At 46.7% G+C, this 16515-nt stretch overlaps 1 protein-coding gene across 7 annotated transcripts in view; it reads right to left on the reverse strand.

Annotated features, from left to right (window-relative positions):
* SLMAP (sarcolemma associated protein) overlaps window positions 1-16515 on the reverse strand; it is a 301840-nt gene that overhangs the window by 68724 nt on the left and 216601 nt on the right. For all 7 annotated transcript variants that reach the window (XM_082265558.1, XM_082265562.1, XM_082265559.1 and 4 more), the window contains one exon: window positions 14006-14056. In XM_082265558.1, the coding sequence (XP_082121684.1) occupies window positions 14006-14056 (51 nt within the window). The remainder of the gene's footprint in view (window positions 1-14005; window positions 14057-16515) is intronic.

The following is a 16515-nucleotide window of genomic DNA, read 5'->3' on the forward strand; positions in this document are numbered from 1 at the left end:
CGTTTTTGGCATGTTGGTGTGACATCTTTCACTTGGATGTTGTAAGTTGCACTGAGTAAATACAGCTGGATAAAACAAAAACTGACTATTTCAGGCCTTTAAAGGGGGGGGGGGGGGGGGGATCCTTTTCTATACCCACCGTAAACTTATAATAAAGCTTTCCTGTAGGTACATTGAATATCTCCTAAACGTGCAGCAGCCGTTGACGTGACTGGCACAAGCTCTCTGAAGGAAAAGCATACCTTTGCTGTTCTTTTAGAGCTCAGCGCCGTGCCCTGGGCTCCCACGAGCATGTGCAGGAGTGACATCGTGGCTCGGCCAATCAGACGGCGGAGCCTGCGAACCCAGAAGACCACCGGGTGAAGATGGAATCCCTGTCAGTGGTAACAGGGTGCCGCTGGAGGGTTCCATTCTAAAAAGATAAGTCTGACAGAGTGCTAGTTCAACTTTAATATCGCTTTAACTTACACAGGCTGTTCAAATTTCACATGTTGGTAGAGTAAATCTTCCTCTATACTAACTCTCTTTCACTGTGATAGATTCCCAGCAGCAGCAACATGCTGCCATTGAGTTCCCGACTAAGGAGGGGTGCAGGCTGCCTAATACTGATGGTCTCCCACTGCATGATTTGTCTTCAGTTTGTTTTCACCCTTCTTAAAATGTCCTCATTCATCTGTGCACATTGCTCTTGCTAATGTGTCATCTCTATAAAACATGCTGTAGCCTTATGTGGATGTTGGACAGCCTGAGCCCCTTCTTTATCAAAAACTCAATGATAGCATCCTCCTGCCCAGAAACCATTATTTACCGGCAACAGAAAAGAAGAGTAACTATAGAACTAGAGTCTTTTCAGTTAAAGTCTTTACATTTTTTTTGTCGAGCATCATTATTCTGAAATTGACAAATTTTAGATGCAGCTCTTCACAGATTGGTGAACCTGTACCCATCTTTATTTTGGAGAAAGAGAATGTCACCAGCACACCAAGGATCTCCAGAGCGAGTCCAAAGCTTTTTTCAGCGATCACATTGTTACAGCAGATTGCAATATTTTAGAGCCAAACAGGACCCCTTCATCAGGCACGTGAAAGGGTCCTGCATGGCTCCGAAATTTTGCAATCGTGGCAACTGTTGCAATTGTGATCACTGAATAAAACTTTGGACTCGCTGTGTAGATACTTGGTGTGTCCAGGTGACATTCTCTTGCTCTGATCAGTCACAGTTCCAGCCAATGGTCGCTTCAGCATCCATTTATATGCACAGCAATTTCTACAGGATCTAGTGTGTTGGGATCTTTACTTCTGAGACACTTGAGTCTCTAGGATGTTTTTTTTTTTTTATAATCCCAAACACGTTACTGACCTGTTGCCAATCAAAGCGGAGTTCCACACGTTTTTGTGTTTATTAAAAGACAGCAGCTACAAAAAGTGTAGCTGCAGACTTCTAATAAACACACACTCACCTCTCCCACGGTCCAGCGAAGCGGTCAGCGGGAGCCTTGGTTCTCTCCCTCTTCTCCCCGCGGTGCCGGCATCTCTAGTGTGGGCATCCAGCCGTGACAGATTGCGGCTTCATGCACGAGCCGCGCTTCGCGTCCTGAGCGGACGGGCAAACTTCTGGGACCTGTTATGTGTCCCAGGAGATTGCAGGAAGGGAGGGGGAGAGAACTTCTGCTCGAGCCACCTAGGCGGCCCGAGCGGAAGTGGGAGCGGGTACATGTCAAATCTAGGCACCCGCTCCCCCCCAAAAACAAATGACATGCCAAATGTGGCATGTCAGGTGGTCAGGAGGCCTTAAAGCGGAACTTCCATTTTTGGATGGAACTCCGCTTTAACCTAAATAGTTGTAAAATGGCCTTCCACCAGCTCTTTCTTGTACCACTTACTTTGCCTGCTTTTTGTTGCACTGTCCCAACTTTGATACATGTTGCTGCCATCAATTTAAAAATGATCTTAATTTTTTTTTTTAAATGGTTAATTTTCTTAGTTTAAACATTTGATAGGTTTTGTATTTTCTATTTTGAATAAAATATGGGTAAATTACATTTTTAAATCATTGCATTCTCTTTTTATGTGGATTTTACACAGCATTCCAACTTTTTTGGAATTTGGGTTGTAAAACTGTAAAATACAGCAAAAGAAATATTGAAAGACACATTCCTTCTAAGTTTTAATCTTGGGTGGAGAGGTGCTGTTGTTTACATGATTAGGTTTCTAGCACATTAACACTGTTCTTTGGATTCTGATCAGAAGGTCTCTGCCAAAATCACAACATGGCTCCAAACCATCTGTTGCCACTGAGGCGCCTGAGCACTCAACACTCAAGGCATCCCATAATGCACACTGCAATCTCATCCTGAGGCCAGAGAACAATTACATAAACCCACAAGCAAGCATTCCAGAAATAGTAACGGTAAGACCTTTTCACTGAGTAATCTGGATGTATTAAAATGTATCTAAAGATATGAGAATTTTTGGTAAACCTAGTCTGCTAATAAATAAAAAGGTGTGTTCCAGAAGAAACCACTGAAGTAACAATGCAATCTACAGTTGTCAATGTACTATTTTTACTCATCTGAAGCAAATAGATTTCAAAATTCAGAAAAGATGGCTAAATGATGCACTAAAAAGGTGCAGAAAAAGAATGGGCATCTCAGTGATTTTGCTTAAGCTATAAACCACGGACAGACTTAAAAAAAAAGATTTCTAGTTTTCAGTTCAAGCACAGCTGAACTGTAGAAGGCCAACTTTTGTCACTTCGACAAACCAGTTTAACAAAGCTTTAACAAATCTGTTGCTACAAATAAAGTATAGGCAAAACTCCAATACTTTCAGGTAGTGTAGGCACCTGCCTGGTCCTGTCCGTTGTCTACACTTACCAGTACGGTCTGTCTCAGTGGTCAATAAAGGAGTTTTGGATTATCCGTAAAATCCTTTTCTTGGGGTACATCACAGGACAGAGTTTTTTCATCTTCTTTATGCTGCCACCTTCTTGTGAATGGACACTGGCAAAAAGGACAAATTTCCACCTAGGAATACCTCTCCCTGTAAAGCATGGTTTCAGTTTTTGTTGCAAGCCATGAACCACGAAGAAGAAGGGTGGCATGATCAATTCCAAGGAAAGGATTTTCCAAGTAAACTAAAAATCCCATTTTCTTTATCCTAGATCTCAGGACACAGGGTATCATCATCCCCATTACAACAGTCATGTCTCAAAGCACTGAATATGGTGGGAGGGCAACAAAGCAAAAAGCCAACAGGCCCAAAACAACTAAACCAGAAGAAGCAAGAACCTCACACGGCAGCCTGCAAAACATGTTGACCAAAGCTAGCATCCTCGGCGACTCGAACATCCACTTGGTAAAGTGTCATCAAAATATAAACCAAGGACCAGGTAGCAGCTTAACAAACTTGAGCTTTGAAGCCTGACGATAAATACTCCAAGGAGGCATGGACATTCCTGGCAGAATGAGCCACCACTTTAAATAGATAAAAAAAAAAAGGGGGGGGGGGACTAGATTTATTCTAGACTTTTATTGCATAAAACAAATCTCTTTTTAGGAGTGAAACATGTTCGGTCCTTCTTTGGTCCTTTACTGATCACAGAGCACGCCCGAAGCACGCCACAAGAAGCATACAGGCTGCGGGGTTCTGAGAGGATGTCGATGAACAGCCTCCCAGAAATGGACGACCGCAGTGTAGCAGTCATTTGGATAGAGCACTGTAGGGAAGTGGTTTATTTACTTTATTTTTTGATACGTTTTCACTTTTCTTACACATGGGTGTGTGAGATACTGTCTATCAAGGTAAGTTGACTTACCTACATCTACATTATGTAAGCAAATAGGGCATAAATGGGCAGAGGCTAGCACTGTTGGTAAGCTGGGCTTCAGGGAGCTAGATTAAGCCTTTTAGAGCCAAAGTCCTTAGGACTAATGGATTAACCCACAAGGGTTTAAAGGGAGATCTGTGCAATACAGAACTACTATGCAGCCAACTACATACTGAGGGAGGTGAAAACCCCAAGCCTCAGACCAGGCAAATTATGATTTCCAATTCCTGTTCGTAAATGCTCCTAAAAGTCGCTGTTAGGCCAGCAACTGTAAAGAAGGATGGAGGATCAGACCTTGCAACAACAGATCAGGGGAACAACAAGGGTCCAAGAGCTGACCTTCAAGATGTTTATAACATAGGAGAACCAAGTTCTCATGGGCCAGGCATGGGTAGAGTCACTAAAATTCCTTCCAATCGAATCCTGCGACGCAGACGAGGTATAAGCTGTAACAGCAGGAAGGCATTGATTAGGGAGAACTGTTCCCAGCTGTCACTAGAACATCCACTGCAAACGCTCCTGGATCCCTGGTACTGGATACAAACCTCTCCAGCTTCTTACTAAATCTAGACACCAGAAGATCCACTTCCCAGGTTCCCCACTGTTGGCAGAGTTCCTTTAAACACTTCTGGGTAAAGAGTTCACTCCCCCAAGAGACATTTGAAGATAGCTAAGAAAAATACACTTGCCAACTGGAATGTGGATGGCAGATAGTGCTGGAAGATGGAGTTTTGACCAACACAGGATGAAATCCAGTTCCTCCTGGGCTGCCCAACTTATGGGTCTACTCGATGATGTAAGTACACCACAGTCATGGTGTTATCCATCTAAAAATAAAACCCTCACAGAGAAGTCCTTCAGTTGTAACAACAAACTCGGAGGGCAAAGTGAATCATGCTCAGGTCTAGGATGCTGAAGGGCAACACCCACTCCTGCGGTAAACAAGTTCTCTGGACAGAAAGATTGTCCAGAACCCCACCCAGCCCACCAAACAGAAATATGTTTTTAAGACCCTACACGGAAGAGGAAGAAACTATTTTTCCATCTCTAGCACCTGTAAAGAGATTCACAGGTCTAGAGACAGTCCCACGCTGGGAAAAAATGTTATCAGGGAATCGAATGACTGTCTGCTGGTCCCATGTCACCAAGACATTTTGCTCAAGTGGCCTGGAATGAAACTGGACAAAGGGTAGTGCAAAAGCCAACTAAGGAAGCGGTCAGGGTCTTGAGCAAGACAAAAAAAAAATAAAAAATCACCTGAAGGTTGCAGCCTAGTCCTATCGTAATGGAGATGAACATGAACCTAGGTCTTGTAATGTACAATAAAGGAGAGTTCAAGACTTTGCAGAAGAGTAAAGCAAGCTCACCTCCATCAGGAATGAACACCACATTGTTCCCTTTAGCTGCTTGAGAAAGAGGGAGAAGAAAAGGAAGTGAATGAAATGAGGGAGAGAGACAAGGAGAGAGGGAGAAAACAGGAGGAGGATAATAGAAAGCGGGGGTGGAGAGAGTGTTGATGGGTGGCAGGACAAATAGGAAGGAGGAAAGGAGAGAGAATGGGGAAAAGAAAAAGTGCAGACAATTGGCACAGTTGCAACATTTTTTTTTTTTTTTTGAAAAGCACTAGCTACCATTTTAAACCAATTTCACATATGTACAAACCTGATATTTATTTTGCCATAACAAAGTTTTTTGTAGTCACTACATATATATCACAGGTTCCAATGTGACATGTATAGGATATATATCAGTAATACAGAAAGCAACGAGGAATATTGAGATAAGAGGCATGTCTCGTATCATGAAGTTTAAAAAAGAAAAAAGGTAACAAAAACTGAAGTAGCTACAAAATAATCAGGTTCCATAAAATGTTCTTACTGCCCCCCACCCCCCCAGGGAACATCTCTGATCCAAGGAATGCTACCTTTTTACATATGCTATCCCTCAGAGTACTGTGCCCAAGACCCCTAGTGCCCACAGCTGTCACAGGAAGCTGTGAACAGTGCCGGACTCTTGTGGGATTGCAGTGCAATGTCGCAGAGAGTGGATAACGAAGGCACAGCATCGATCAGGACAGACTGACGACACACAAACATGCCGTAAATTATCTGCAGATCTGCGCAGTATTTTGGCAAAGAACCTGATAACATTTTAGTAAAGCATCAATTCTTTAATTTTGACTGTACAGACTAAGCATACCTGGTGATATACCTAAGTGGTAATAAACCCAAAAGAATCATTTATTATTAAGAACAAGCGCTCCAGCAGAATTTAACAGTTACAGAAAAGAGACAAACCATTAAACACTAGCAGGGGTACTTAAAAAGATAAGCTTATTTATGTAAACATTTATCCCAAAGGGTAACCTAATCCCAAAACCTGTAACTGCTTATAAAGTATTGACTGGAGTTTGGCTTCACTTTGTAAATCTAAATATGCTGGTGAATCTAACACTCCCCTCCACCCAAACTAACAATGCTACTGTCCAAAGATGCCCCCTGTGCTCAATCATCCAAAGTGGGGCACTCTAATACAAGAGGTGTTACTTGTCAGATGAACAGATGGAGAAAAAAAAAAAAAAAAAGAGGGGCGGGGGGAAATCAGAAAAGAAAACTGATGCAGCCACTGCATCGGATTGATAAACTACAATATATTACATTTTTGGTTTTGGGGTTAATATCACTTTAATGTGCTGCAATTAGGATGTGCGATAACTTCTTCAACATTTGAGTTCACCGCTCACCCAACTAGCAGAGAAAAACCAAATAAAGATGACCATAGATGGATTGAAATTCAAACAGTTCAGCAAGGAAAGGCCAAATTTTAAGAAGGTGTGAACGGCCCCGTTTTGACAGCAGTTTATCATTAGATCCACTTCTGTTGTACAGGAATTTTGTAGCCATTGATCAGTGAATTCTGATAGTGGTGAGTCCCACTATGTCTCAACAGGGGATATTCTTTTATACACTAAAAAAGCATGGATGGGGGAATTTGTTTTTGCCCAGCCCACTAAAAAAAAAAAAAAAAAAAAAAGACCTATCTAGACCAGCTTTCATTTTTAGTTCTTTAGCACTGGATCATTTAGTAAAAAGTTCTAAAAGTAAACTCCCAAAAATAGGTCTTTATCACCCATCATGTACAGTCAGAGTTGCTGAAACGCGCCAGTGTAGTTTTGGGCTGCAAGTGCACAGTTGCATTTAGAAGCGAATTCATAATTAGCAGTCGTGTCACTTTTTCTTGGCCCACAGTAGTTGCTAAGATTAATCACTGAGACATGAATTGAGGTTTATATTAAGGAAATGCTAACATAACAGAAAAAAAAAAACGGAATTTTTGTAAAATCTTACCTGTAAAATTCCTTTCTCTGAGTCCTCCGACAGTCGCCGCCCCTTCATATTCGTCACCAATGGGTTATTGACCTTTGCTCCGTAGGAGTGGCTAGACAACAGAATATGTTAATATCAAAGCTTTTAGCATACCCCACCCCCAGGGGGTGGTCCCCTCAGTCAATACCCTCCTGCTTCCTGCATTCCAACCTCAGTTTCAGTAGCATAGCAGTAGAGTACATAAACAAAACCCCAAGAGGGGCGGGGGCGGCGACTGTCGGAGGACTCAGAGAAAGGAATTTTACAGGTAAGATTTTACAAAAATTCCGTTTTCTCCTACGTCCTCCGACAGTCGCCGCCCCTTCATATTCGTCACCAATGGGACATCCCAAAGCAGTGTAGACATGAAGGGTGGGAAAAAAAGCAGCCGCGCCTAAGGCAACGCAATACCCACATCAGAGAAAGGAACCTTACCAAAGGAAGGAAACCAACTGGGCAACATGAAAAAAACTTGCTCAACAGGAGCAACAACCCAGGAAAGAACAAGTAACCCAGGAGTAAAAATACCCCAACAGCCAAGGACCCAAACCAGGGACCCTAAGGCACTGCCGCACTAAGAACTTTGCCGATGCCTGAACATCCACCTTGTAGAATTTTGAAAAGGTGTGAACGGACGACCAAGTCGCCGCCTTACACACCTGGGCCACAGAAGCCCGATGATGACAGGCCCAAGACGCACTCAGAGATCTTGTAGAGTGCGCCTTCACAGGCATGGGGGGAACTTTCCCCTTCAAAGCATAGGCCTGCTCAATGGTCTGTCTGATCCAGATAGACCATTTTTGGTCGATGGTAGAAGCGATGGTAGAAGCAGACGCCGCCATGCCCTTCCGAGGTCCCTCTGGAAGGACAAATAGAGAATCCGTCTTGCGAAAGGATCCAGTCGACGACAGGTAAACCCTGATCGCCCAACAACATCCAAGGAATGCAAAGCCACTTCCTTTGGATGTTTAGGCTTTGCGCAAAGCGAAGGTAGAACAATGTCTTCATTGAGGTGAAATTCCGAGATCCTCTTCGGAAGGAAAGACGGGTTAGGACGCAAGACCACCTTATCCAAATGAACCACCAAATACGGAGATCTGCAGGACAAGGCAGCCAGCTCCGACACCCTACGAGCCGAGGTGATTGCCACCAAAAAGGCGACCTTCTTGGACAACATAGACAACGAGATCTCCCTGATCTTTTCAAAGGGAGCATGTTGCAACACGGACAGAACAAGATTCAAGTCCCATGGAGGCAAAGGCTCCCTCCTAGGAGGGACCAGATGCCGCACCCCTTGAACAAAGGTGCCAACTAAAGAATTAGACGCCACAGGGCGCTGAAAGAGAACGGCCAGAGCAGAAATCTGACCCTTAATCGTGGCCAACGCCAAACGCTGGTCCACGCCCGTTTGAAGAAAAGCCAACACCCTTGATACCGAGTACGAACGAGGGGAATACCCCCTGGACTCACACCAGGCAAAATAGGCCTTCCAAGTACGGTAGTAAACCTTCCCCGAAGAGGACTTTCTAGCCTTAATCAAGGTGTGAATGACCTCAGGGGATAGACCCCTATCCTTCAGGATCTGGGTTTCAACAGCCAGGCCGTCAAAGCCAGCGACTGTAAAGCAGGATGAAATATCGGCCCTTGAGACAGGAGATCGTCTCGAAGAGGCAGACGCCACGGAGCGTCGACCGCCAGATTCACGAGGTCTGCGTACCAAGACCGGCGAGGCCAGTCTGGTGCCACCAGAATCACCGTTTTCGGTTCCGAGACCAACCTCCGAAGGAACCTGGACAGCAGCTGAATCGGTGGAAAGGCATACATCAGACGATACTGATGCCAGGGCACCACCAACTCGTCTGAGGCGTCTGCCTGAGGATCGCGCGTTCTTGCCACAAACCTTTCCACCTTGTTGTTCAGACGAGACGCGAACAGGTCCACATCTGGGGACCCCCACTTCTCGAACAACATCCGAAAGACATCCGGGTGAAGGGAGCATTCTCCCTGGTCCAGGGTCTGGCGGCTCAGATAATCCGCCTGCCAGTTTTCCACCCCCAGAATGTGAACAGCAGATATCGCCGGGACGTGCGTCTCGGCCCAAGACAGAATGTCGGCCACTTCCTGAGCGCTCGGGCACTCCTGGTGCCCCCTTGGTGGTTGATGTAGGCCACCGCTGTGGCATTGTCCGTCTGCACCCGAACCGGACGGCCCTGCAGCCTGTCCGACCAACGCCGAAGGCAGAGATTTATTGCTCGCAATTCCAGAATGTTGATCGGAAGGGAGGATTCCTCCTCAGACCAAGTTCCCTGGGCAGACAGAACGCCCAGAACACCACCCCAGCCCGACAGGCTGGCATCCGTGGTGATCACAGTCCACGAGCAAGGGCGAAAGGACTTGCCCCCCGACACCGCCGGGGACTGGAGCCACCACAGAAGGTCCCTTCTGGTGCGATGACTCAACGAAATCTGGAGATCCAGAGATTGCGGTCGTCCGTCCCACCTGGCCAGAATCTCCCTTTGGAGACCCCGCGTGTGAAACTGGGCAAAGGGTATCGCCTCGAAAGCCGAGACCATCAATCCCAGACACCTCATGCACGTCCGGAGGGACGAACACTGAACGTCCCTGAGGGACCCGACTTCTTCTTGAAGCTTCCGGAGCTTGTCTTCCGGCAGGAAGACCTTCGCCTGAACAGAGTCCAGGATCATTCCCAGGTAAGGGAGACGAACCGACGGACACAGCGTCGACTTTGGAAAATTTATCGTCCAACCGAACTCTTGCAGAGTCTGCATCGTGACGGACAGGTCGTTCACCAGGCCCTGACTGGTCGCAGACCGAACCAGAATGTCGTCCAGATACCCCAGGATCGAGATGCCCTGGGCTCTCAACAAAGCCAGAACCGGCGCAAGCACCTTGGTGAAAACCCGCGGAGCCGAGGCGAGACCAAAGGGCAACGCCACGAACGGGAAGTGATCCTCCGCAATGGCGAATCGAAGGTACTGCTGGTGACCCTCGAAAATGGGAATGTGAAGGTACGCATCCTTCAAGTCGATGGAGGCCATAAATGCCCACGGTACCAGGGCAGCCACCACCGAGCGCAGGGATTCCATGCGGAACTTGCGAACCCGCACAAAGCGGTTCAGAGCTTTCAAGTCCAGAATCGGACGTACCTTGCCCTCCTTTCTGGGCACAGTGAACAGATTTGAATAGAACCCCCGAAATCTGTCCCGATGAGGCACTGGAATCACCACTCCCTGAGCCCGCAGGTCCCGCACCGCCAGGTGCAGATCCCGCAAGCGCTCCGGAGACAGCTGAAGATTTGAGGGAAAAAATCTGCCCGCCGGCCGAGAGAGAAACTCGATCTTGTATCCAGATCGAACAATTTCCTGAACCCACCTGTCCCGAACGCGGGCCAGCCAGGGTTGAAGAAAACCGAGCAAACGTCCCCCCACCCCAGAACTGGGTGAGGGCGCCCCTTCAGGCCGCATTGTTATGGGTAGCGGACCCGGACTGGCCGGACTTTTGCTTACCTGCCCACGGCTTCTTCTGGGAGCCTTGTCCCTTGAAGGGCTTACCCTTATAGTGCGACCGAAAGGCACGAAAGGACCCCTGAGAGGGCCTAAACGAAGCATTCTTCTTACCGCAAACCAACTTGGACTTGTGAGACTGGGGCAAAAGAGTACTCTTACCCCCAGAAACACCCTTGATCAGAGTATCCAAGGATTCGCCAAAAAGGCGAGAGCCCGCGTAAGGCAAATTAGCCAAAGTCTTGCGAGAAGATTGGTCAACAGACCAACATTTCAGCCAGATCAGGCGGCGGTTCAACACCGCCACACTCTGCAGACGCGCAGCCAAAGGGACCATATCTAGGTCCGCATCACACAAATACATGACACCCTGATGAATCTGATCCACCATAGCCAATGTCGACGGCGAAGCAGAGTCAGCCACCAGAGTGCGCCTGAGCACCTGCGTCCAATCGGCAATAGCCTGGGCTGCCATAATGGAAGCAAAAATAGGCTTCAGCATAGAGCCCGCAACCGTATAAGAGTGACGGGCCAGAGACTCCAATCTCCTGTCCGTAAGGTCCCGGAACACCGGGGTATCCTCAGCAGGAATCGCAGTGGATTTATTCAAAAATCGCCACCGCGTGATCCACCTGAGGCGGCACACACCAACGCCCATCAGCAGCCGGTGTAAAAGGATAACGCAGCTTGAACCTACTCGGCACAGCAAAAGGTTTCTTTATGTTGCGCCATTGCTCCTCAACAGCGCGCTGAAATTCCGTAGAGCAAGGAAAAACCTGCGACATTTTGCATTTTCTCTGTGTCCCATAAGAGGACATCAAAGCAGGAGGACATGGTTCATCCTCCAAATGCAGCGTTTGATAGAAGCAACCAACTCATCCATGATTGCAAGCTCTTCGGACGAGCCAGGGGGAGAATTATCAACCCCTTCCACCTCAGCCTCCCCTTCAGACACCGCAAGGTCTAAAGAAGAACGAGACCCTGAGAAGGGCACACCAGCCATAGCATCCCCATCGCCCTCTGAATCAGAGGAAATGGACACCCTGGGCCTTTTCGTGGAACGATCAGTCACCAGCATCTGCACCTGAGCAGCAAGGTTAGCCACAATAGCAGCCAGATCAGCCCCCTCAGGGGAAGCAGCAGCAGCCCCCTGGCCCCCTACCAAGGAGGGAGGAAACTTGCTTTCCTGAGAATCCATGCCCCAGTAACTTAGGAAAAAAAAGAAGTACTGCCCCTTTAAGGTCGCGGCGATCGCTCACCGCACTCACAGAAACACACTGACCCACGGGCTAGGAATACAAAGGCAAGGAATACAGGAATGGAAGGTAAAACCTGGAGAGGTCACACAGGCTGCTGCTTCATCGATCGCTGTCCTCAGAGCAAAAGGAAGTGATGCGAGACCGACCGCCCTCATAAAACCCATGTAAGGCTACACAAACATGGCCGCCGGCCGAGGCTATAGAGGCAGAAAACACTGACATGTGGCCCGCGCGATCATGTGGCGCCAAAACGGCGCTCTCACCACACAGGGACGGTCACCACAAAATCGTCACAAAAAAATGGCGGACCGCAGTAGCGGCCGCCGCACAATATGCCCACAACATGTCTTACACAAGCATGTCCTTCACAGCACACAGCATGTCACACAGAGCAGAGCAGGAGAGCCCCCCCCCTTGCAGCCACAGAGAGCAGCTATACTGACAGGGAGCTCAGCATTATGCACAGACATGCAGGGTCCCACAGTCCCAGACTGACACCCAAGACAGACAGGTCCCCACACAGAAATATACTTACCATCCGGATGGCGTGGGGAGCCTGCACAAGCGATCAAACCGCTGCACCAAGGACAGGGAGAGTCGCAGCCAGGACGCAGAGGAATTGCGGTGCGAAACCGCATGGCGTCCAGTGAGGTAGCCACCTCACCGCAGCATCCCTGCAGCGGACAGGGATGGGTCGTTCATATCTGCCAGGGAAACCTAGCTGAACGCTCGATGGCAGGCTGGGAAGCCACTGGCCCTGAACCCCGGATAACCAGGGAGGCCAGCCCGAGACCCAGCACCGCACGATCATCTTCATCAGAAGACCTGACTAGAGCTGAAAATAAACAGCTAAGTAAAGAAAGAGAAAAAAACTCCAAATAAAATCAAAAAGAGAGAAGAAGCTGAGGCTGAAAAGCCCCAGCACAGGAAACGTCTAACCTACTCCTGAGCTAGACAAATGAAACTGAGGTTGGAATGCAGGAAGCAGGAGGGTATTGACTGAGGGGACCACCCCCTGGGGGTGGGGTATGCTAAAAGCTTTGATATTAACATATTCTGTTGTCTAGCCACTCCTACGGAGCAAAGGTCAATAACCCATTGGTGACGAATATGAAGGGGCGGCGACTGTCGGAGGACGTAAGAGAAAATTGTTTTTTATTTTAAAGCTACTAAGATAACATTTCATCTCAAGGGCACTTTATCAACCACCATCTCTCAAGGTCAGTTATGAGGAGGTCCTAATGGTCCTGTAAGAATGTTCTATCATGAGAAGAGCAATACTAAGGCTGATGCCATAGACTTCCTGAAAATGGCAATTAATGTCCTGGCTTTAATAATGAGTCACTGATCTGAAACATGCATGTAAAAGTCAAAGCTCCTGATCTGTAGATGTTCTAGATTGTTTTTAATGCCCATCCCCAGGTTGCATAATCCCTACCCTTGGGGCAGCTTAATAGAGTTCCTCCAGATGGCAGGAGTGCTAAAAAGACTGCAGCTTTTTTTTTTTTTTTTTTCTACTTCCGCTGGGCAATTAATTTTCAAATTTTTTTGTCTTAAACTAGTTTGCTCTTTATTACACATTGCAGAGAATGTAGCAGATAGAAAAGGGATATGCTCATCATGACAAAAAACGTGGTACAAAAAGTCCAACCGCTGGAGTCAGAGATTTGCATTTTGCTCAGACTAATTGTGCACAGCACAGCACATCTACACAGAAGGTGACTATCTGACCAAAGTGCACCTCTCATGAGTTGGTGATGTTACTTGCAGGGTGGAGAAAAAAAAAAAAAAAATCGATTCAACTCACAAAACACCCTTTTCTGTATGCAGGGTAAACGCTTTTTAACCAATGTACCTAACAAATTACTTCAATAGCCACACTGCAAATATAGGGAAATCATAGGATCACATCAGTAAACCATAGCACATGAACGGTGGATTACCTGAGTAATGTAATCTAATTGGTAATGGATTTTTGAAATGGGGAAAAAATTATGTGTTAAATGAAATATATGCTAACAGCACATACCTTTATCTGCATTGCCATTGATCTTAGGTTTGAAGTCATCAACTTGAATGCCTGTGATCACAAAATTTGATTAATTTCCATCAAGTCAAGCACTGGACATTTTTAAGTATATCACAAACATTCTAGATGTAGGAAAATCAAATTAAATGCATTACAACAGTGCCTTCTACTGAAGCAGATTAGGTACTACACATTTTTAAACGAAAAAAAGTTTCTTCAGACTCCCTGAAAACATAATTTGGTCAGATGACAGAGGATTGGGGAGAAATGCGGAATAACCGTGATTTCAATAAACGATATTAGTACCTGAAGGATCTGGAAAAAAAAAAGGTAGTAATAGAACATCTTTTCTGAAAAAATAAATAAAAATCCTGCAGCATGACCTGCAGGCTCTTGACTGTGTGTACACTATATAGTCAAAAAGCTTGTGGACACCTGGCATTCACACCAATATCAGTTTGTTGGACATTCCATGGTAAAACCATGGACAGTTATATGGAGCTGCCACAACCACTTTACCTGTCTCCATAGATTTTGCAGCATTTCTTGTAATATCACATATTGATTTTGGATGCAAAGACCTTGCTGGCAAACAACATTAAACAGGGTTAAAGTTAAGCCCCGTACACACGCACCGATTGTCGGCCGAACGATCGGCCGTTTTTTGTCCAGTGCTGTCGTGTTGGTTGAAAAGTGCTCAAGACTGCACACAAATTTTGTCAGCCAACAACAACCAACTTCAGAAGTGATGTCATGTGATGGTTAACTTTCCGTGTGTTTTTTCTTCTCTGAGCATGCCCAGTCTTGCTCATCTGGCTTTTGTCGGCCGAAATCTGTACTGACTGACGAACAATTGGCCGTTCTGGTGTTGGCCAACAAAAATGTTATAGCATGCCGACCAGATTTTGTTCGGCCGAAAAGTCGCAGTCAGTTGTCGGAAGCACCATACTAACAAGCCGACAATCGGCCGATCGGACGTTGGCCTTTAGGGAGTCTGTGCAGGCCACTACTTCCTTCACACCAAAGCAGGTCTTTCTCATGCTGCCTCTGTGCACAAGGGCACCGTTATGCTGAAAAAGAAAAAGGTTCTTCCCCAAACTGTTGCTATAAGGTTGAATGTGCTCAGTTTAAAATGTCTTACAGGTGGTCTATTTACATCTCACCGCCCATAGAGGAAAGTAAGCTGTGTCTGTGTCCATTCTGAATAAGCGAAGCGGGCACGAACCAGCCATCCGATCAGCGGATAGATTACCCGCTAAGCAAGATGACTCCTAGTGGAGTCTGCCCTGTGCAAAAGGGGCCTAAAGGGCACATTGCTCTATATGCGGTGACAGACATTTTACTGCATGGTAAAACATCTGTCCCCGCAGGGACACACAGGAAACAATATTTTCCCATGTGTCCCATTCATACTACAGCCAAACGCCGCACTGCAGCTTACTGTAATAAAATGCAGACATGCTGCATTTGATCTCAGTGCACCAGTCTAAATCACACAGCAATGTCAGGCAGCGCAGCACAAGATTGTACAAAACAAAAACAAGCAAAGCAAAAAAAAAGGGACGGTGTGCTGAATAATGCCTGCAAGCCAGCTGGCAAAACGGAGCAGCCGGAGCGCTAAATTGCTCTGGCTACTCTGCGATTCGACTGAGGAAGTGTTTGAATTCTCCCTAAGGCCCCTTTCACACAGGCGGACCGTTCAGATCCGCCTGTCCGTTTTTTTGGTGGATCTGAACGGTCCCCCCATGCATTTCTATGGGGCATCGGATGTCAGCGGAGACATGTCCCGCTGACATCCGACCAGATCCGTCAAATCTGGACGGATGGAAACCCTATTTCCATCCGTCCAGCGGATCGGATGGGATCGGGTGAGAACGGACCGACGGTCCGTTGACATCCGATTTCCCCCATAGAGATGCATGGGGAACTGTCAGCTGTGTCTACGCACACAGCACGGAGACACAGCTGTCCTCCTGCTGCTCAGCGGGGGATCGGCGGCTCGATCCCCCGCTGAGAAAAACTGACTTCGTCCAACAGACGGAGTGTGTGAAAGGAGCCCAACAGTATCCTTCATTGGAAACACCTGAACTCAAACATTCAGAGAGGTGTCAAACTTTCCACCATATAGTCTATTTCAGAGCATTTTTTAGAGGCAATAGCGTACAGGTCATAGTGAAAGCACAGTTATCTGTCAAATATTCAATGCAAAGTAATGGCAAAAGCTTCCTGCAAAACAGATTTGGACTTTTTTACCTTTTGTTATAATTTATGAAATAAGGTCAGAAATTGCCCAAGAACAGTTTTTAGGAATCGTTCTCAATTGGAAAAAAAGTGAAATGTCAATAGTGATATTGAATAGGCCCTGAAGCAACAAACCACACTCCCCCCCCCCCCCCCATACAATGGGGGGAGCCCAGACACTTCCAAGTTTAACACTTGCAGTGAATGTGCGAACACTGCAAAAGGGATTGATGAGAACTTGAACAATGAAAAGTAAAGACGCTGCCCGC

The sequence above is a fragment of the Pelophylax lessonae genome (assembly GCF_965119305.1).
Source record: "Pelophylax lessonae genome assembly, chromosome: 8".
Lineage (NCBI taxonomy): Eukaryota > Metazoa > Chordata > Amphibia > Anura > Ranidae > Pelophylax > Pelophylax lessonae.